Source organism: Tupaia chinensis, unplaced genomic scaffold (assembly GCF_000334495.1).
Source record: "Tupaia chinensis unplaced genomic scaffold, TupChi_1.0 Scaffold000119_2, whole genome shotgun sequence".
Classification (NCBI taxonomy): domain Eukaryota; kingdom Metazoa; phylum Chordata; class Mammalia; order Scandentia; family Tupaiidae; genus Tupaia; species Tupaia belangeri.
This window is the reverse complement of record NW_006159586.1, coordinates 910498-916118: the sequence shown is the minus strand read 5'-3', so window position 1 is coordinate 916118 and position 5621 is coordinate 910498. Positions and strand designations below refer to the sequence as shown.

Sequence of the window (5621 nt, the reverse complement as noted above, 5' to 3'; positions counted from 1 at the left end):
CCTGGTGAATTGGGTAAAGTGTCTGAAACCACTAAAGGTAAAAGGTTGAAGCAATCCCAAATTTAATAATCTATCACCTTTCTTTAGTGTATCTGAGTGTAATTCCCAGCAGTTCTTTGTGAATTCATTAGGAGACAGCAAGTCATTAAAAGTTAATAAGAAACTATTTGTTTCTGTGAGTGTGAATAAAACTGCTTGTAAGTCTGACATTCTTTCCCAGTCATAAAAGCCTTGCTTTTTGCCAATATCCATTTTCTTGGTCTCTCTAGGTTACTCCTGGATGGGGCACCTCTGATAGCAATCCACAAAGCCAGGTATTACAAGAGGAAAGATGGGTTAGCCCTGGGGCCTGGGCCATTTGTGACTGCTTTAGAGTACGCCACAGACACCAAAGCCACAGTAGTGGGAAAACCCGAGAAGACATTCTTTTTGGAAGCATTGCGGGGCACTGGCTGTGAACCCGAGGAGGCCGTGATGATAGGAGATGTAAGTAGAAGAGGCCCTGGGATGCTCTGAGCTCACTGGCATGCTGGGAGGACTGGCTGTGAAGCCCTGCTTTAGGGATGCAGACTTTCTGTCATGTGATGTAGGTGGTAGGAAGTCTTTATCTGTACAGGTGGAGTTTAGTAATATATATATATATTTGGTTTTTTTTGAGAGGCTTTTGCTTTAGGGCATGTGTGCTCACCCCAGGGAGAGAGAGAGAAACAGTAAGAGGGAAAGAAATCACCTCCCAGGGGGATAGCCACTCTGTTATCCCTTCTCCTCCATTCTCCTCTCGGGATCTTGGGCACGCACACACAACATGCCTCATGTGAGTTTGAAACCACCAGGTCTGGGTCTCAAACCGGAACTGACCAGGTGGAAGTCCAACGATGAAACTGCTATGCCATCTGCTGGCCCCAGTGGTACTCTCCTAAAGAACTGAAATTTCCATTATTTTTGATGGTTCTCCACAGAATGATAGGATATATTCAATTCAGAAAACCATTTATATTTCCAAACCAATTAAATGTTTCTTATGTCTTTTTGAAGAACACCCCTACACAATAATAAATTTTTGTGAATATTACTTATGCAGAGAACAACTTATACCAAAAGAATTCTACCAGTATTGATTTTTTTTCTTAGCATATACTTTATGGAAGAACTTCCCAATCAGTGTACACAAATAGCTAAAGATACTGATCACCTCATCCCGTTGAGTGGCGAGGCTGAGCCTGGGACAGTAAGAGGCCTTGTCCGGTTACCTATGGCCATGAGCATGTCATTGATTTATCCCTGTGTTCTGGGCAAATGGTTTTTGCTATGTGCACTACAATGGGAAAAGAGCTAGAAAGCATACTGCCTTGTGGTAGGTTGGTAGCAAAGATTAGACTTCAATTTTTATATAATCTCAGGCGAGAAGGGACCATCTACATTTTCTGGGCTAAACCTTTCCATTTTATAGACTGGGAAACTGAATCTGAAAAAGGTAATCTCCATGCCTAAATTCCCATGGCTAATTAGGGGCACAGTAGTGAGGAAGTAGAATCCACAATTCTGGACGCCCTTCCTTTTTTTTTTTTTAATTTTTATCTGCATTTATTTTATGCTGACTTTATTCCCATCCCATACGTTTTTATTTCTTCTGTTTCTTCTGGGATATCTTTTTCTTCTGTATGACTTCCTCTTCTGGTTTAAGAACAATTTGCTCCTTTTCAGTGAGGATCATCTTGGTGTGGCAGGGGGAGCTCATGTATGGGTTAATCTGCCCATGAGCTCTGTACGTACGATGGTGCATCTTGGGTGCCTTGATCACCTGAAATGCTCAATAACAAGAGAATCTACATCTAACCCCTTAAGTTCAGCATTACTCTGCATTTTTAAGCATGTGCAGCAAAAATTTAGCACTCTTTGAGCCACTGATCTTGTGTCTAGCCCCACTATTTGGCCTGGGCACATCTACCAACTCCACCATTGCAATGATGAAATGCCACACACTGCTTCTGTAAAGTGACATCCTTCAGCTACTTGGTGGCTTTTCAGATATGCATACCCTTGATGGCCTGGGCAATTTCACGAGTATTCTTAAAGTGAACACAAAGATTTGAACCTCTTGATTTGCATGACTTTGTGGGATTCTCTGGGTCAAGTGAATAGTAAACCATTTTCAAAGATCATCTCAGGCCTCTTACAAGAAGAGCTGGATGCCATTCCTTAACTTGTCTTAGTGGAAAGTTATCAGGCCTCCTGATTTCATCTGTTGTTTCTATAATCATTCACCTAAAATTGAATAGGATAATCATTGAACTTGATAGTATTTCAGAAACCATCTTTTTAGTTCCACCTTTTCTTCTAGGCATCAGCTGACTTTCCTAGACAAATGTGTGTGAAAAAATAAATATTCGAGCCTAGAGACGTTAGAATTCCTTACCCCAAGAGATTCTAGAACTAGGACAGGATGGGTGTTAGGAAGGGCATGCAGCTGTGTGTAGGTGCATAAAAGGTTGTTATCTGAGAGAGGAGTGTTTTTTCCCCTACTTTCCCTCGCCTACTTTTTCCTGCCTCCCTTCCTCCTCTCACTGTCCCCTATCTCCCCTTCTTCAAGAGGGCAAGCTTAGCCATAGCAGAAAAGATTTTAAGTTAGACCTTAAATGAAGATTTGACATTCTGAAACTTACTTCCAAGGGCTGTTGTTGAATAGTATTAACAATCATTTTGGGGAAAAACTTTTCCTCGGGTGCGATCTGAATGAATCCTCCTTACAGACATGAGATGGCAGGATTGGTTTTCTTGATGTTTCTTCCAGCCCTTGGATTTTTAAACATCTTGCATTCATCATCACAATCAACCAAATGTATTTATTCCTGTCATAAGCAAGAAAGAAGAGCTCCCTTTTCAGACTGATCCGTTATTCTCAAGAATGACGTGAACATCAGTCACAGAGCCTGATTAATTATTCTGATTTAACTTAATTCTGTCTATTAAGAAACAATTGGATAGAAGGTAAGGAAACTATATTAAGGAGCTGCAGACAAGTTATCTTCTGAATCTACTTCATTTGCTGTCTTCAGTTGGATTATTCACTTTAAAAGCTGGCAAATGGACAGCATACTTTTTAACTTGATCCGTCAGAAGAGGAGATATATATGTGCAAAGCATGGAGAACCGAAACTCTGCCGGCCATGTTCGTTACTAGGATTACAACCGTGTTGTACACCTTCTGTGATGACCCAGGAGCTCATGAGGTGGGATGGATTTAGCATTCTAGTGGTAGCCCTCACTCACTGGCTTTATTTTCATTTCAGAGAAATATTGAGCAGCAGATGAAGAAAAACTTAATCCACCTCCTTCCACTTCTCCAGTGTTTCCCTTTCAGACATATTACACTCCCTTGGAGTGTTACATGCAGATACACCCTTTCTTATATCTTCTTCTATTTTGTTTTGAGAAACAAATATAGATTATGGTTGGCTATCTGAGCTTAATCAGTTGACTGCTGGCTCCATTGTTTGGCAGCTGGCTCCATTGCCTGGTGTTTGGGACATCCAGATCCTAAATGACAACTGTGCAGTTCAAGTCCCAGACCTGGCAGCTTGAGAATCATGCTGGACACGTGTGCATGCATGCTCAAACTCCTGAAAGGAGAGAGAGATGGAAGAGAAGGGATTGCAGTGTAAGGAGGTATTTTCTCCTCTCTCTCTCTCTCTCTTCCTCTCTCTCTCTCTCTCCCTCTCTCCCTCTCTCCCTCTCTCTCTCTAGTGAGTACACATGTCACTAAATGCTTTCTTTATGTTTTTTTCAGGATTGCAGGGATGATGTTGGTGGTGCTCAGGATGTCGGCATGCTGGGCATCTTAGTAAAAACAGGTAGGCAACTATAGATTTTTTTAGATTCTTCTCTGAAGGCCTTGGGGCCCACTAAAGGTGTATAAATAGGAGCCATGCACCATCTGATTTACATCAGCTCTCTGTGACCACTGTGGGGGAGGGTTCTTCTGTTGTGTTGGATGTTAAAATATGTGCCAGGCCCTAGAAACAGCAGGCTACTCTGAATTCCAGAGTCAGGGAGTTAGGCAGTGTGTTCCTACCACTTGGCACCTGCTGTGCAGTTTGTCCTGCCTGGCTCCAGGCCTGGGAGCGTCCATCACCTTCCCTCTCCCAGACGTTCTCATCTGCCAGGCTTCCAGGGTTCCAGCCTAGCAGCAGCACATGCTATTTCCAAGGTCTCTTGGAGCTGGATCTGGGTTTCCATTTTAATAAGCATTGATTTAACCCCCATTATATCTTTAGGGCAGAGGGTGGAGAGGACATGATTGCAACAACTGTAGAGATTTGAAGGGAGCCTTAACTATCAGGTGACTCAGTAACTGTGACTGTTCATTGTGAAAAACTAGAGGGCCTAGGAAAATGTAGAATAAGACATTTCTCTGAATTGCTTCACTGCATCCAGAAGCCTCAATAAAAAGTGCTTTGGGAGAAGTGGAGCCCTGATTCTCTGGCAGCAGTAAAGGTGGTTCTGTAATGGCCCAGAGCTCACAGGGTGGGATGGATTTAACATTCTAGTGGTAGCCCTCACTCGCTGGCTTTACTTTCATTTCAGGGAAGTATCGAGCAGCAGATGAAGAAAAAATTAATCCACCTCCTTACTTAACTTGCGAGAGCTTCCCTCATGCTGTGGACCACATTCTGCAGCATCTACTGTGAACCATTATGTGAATCCGAAGCAACTTGAGACACAGCTTTTCATTGTCTGGAAGGAATCCCTTACCAGCTCAGCCCACGCCAGCATCAGTAGACACATACCACTGGGTGCTGATGACGCTTTAGCTCTCTTTTATTGTGCATTAATTAGAAAGAAAGGTATTGAGTTGCAGCCAGCTACTTGGGATGGATTTAACATTCTAGTGGTAGCCCTCACTCGCTGGCTTTACTTTCATTTCAGGGAAGTATCGAGCAGCAGATGAAGAAAAAATTAATCCACCTCCTTACTTAACTTGCGAGAGCTTCCCTCATGCTGTGGACCACATTCTGCAGCATCTACTGTGAACCATTATGTGAATCCGAAGCAACTTGAGACACAGCTTTTCATTGTCTGGAAGGAATCCCTTACCAGCTCAGCCCACGCCAGCATCAGTAGACACATACCACTGGGTGCTGATGACGCTTTAGCTCTCTTTTATTGTGCATTAATTAGAAAGAAAGGTATTGAGTTGCAGCCAGCTACTAAACCTTGCTAATCTCTTTTGTTTTATTCTGTAAAAGAAGATGAGACCCAAAGAAAGGGAAAGCTGAGATTTTGTGCCATTGCTTTTAAAATATTCATCAGGTTAGGGTTGGGAGGGAGAAGCTACCACAGGGAATAGTGCTCCGTTAACTCCTCACTGGTAAACTGGGAGGGGGGAATTGGGATTGTGAATACGCTGAATGTTGGTGTTTAAATTATAAAGCAATACATTGAAAGCATTCGACTGTGGTTTTAATATTGAGTTCAACTGTGAAATCCATCAGATGTGCCAAGTGGAGTATAAGACAGAAAGAGTAGAAAGCACTGTCCAATAGCCCAAGTGACCTAGTGAGTTTGCTCTAACAGATGTTGAAAACTAGATTTTCTACTGTATTCCCAGCAAGAGTGACTTC

General features: G+C 42.6%; 1 protein-coding gene across 3 annotated transcripts in view; it reads left to right on the top strand.

Moving 5' to 3' along the window:
* HDHD2 (haloacid dehalogenase like hydrolase domain containing 2) overlaps window positions 1-4847 on the top strand; it is a 38484-nt gene extending 33637 nt beyond the window's left edge. For 2 of the 3 annotated variants that reach the window (XM_006144434.3, XM_006144435.3), the window contains exons 5-7: window positions 270-486; window positions 3788-3851; window positions 4585-4847. In XM_006144434.3, coding sequence (XP_006144496.1) covers window positions 270-486; window positions 3788-3851; window positions 4585-4688 — 385 coding nt within the window. In that variant the 3' untranslated portion in view covers window positions 4689-4847. Of the gene's footprint in view, window positions 1-269; window positions 487-3501; window positions 3618-3787; window positions 3852-4584 lie in introns of those variants that run through there. The other variant, XM_027770267.1, reaches the window with a different exon arrangement.
* Window positions 4848-5621: the final 774 nt, after the last annotated feature.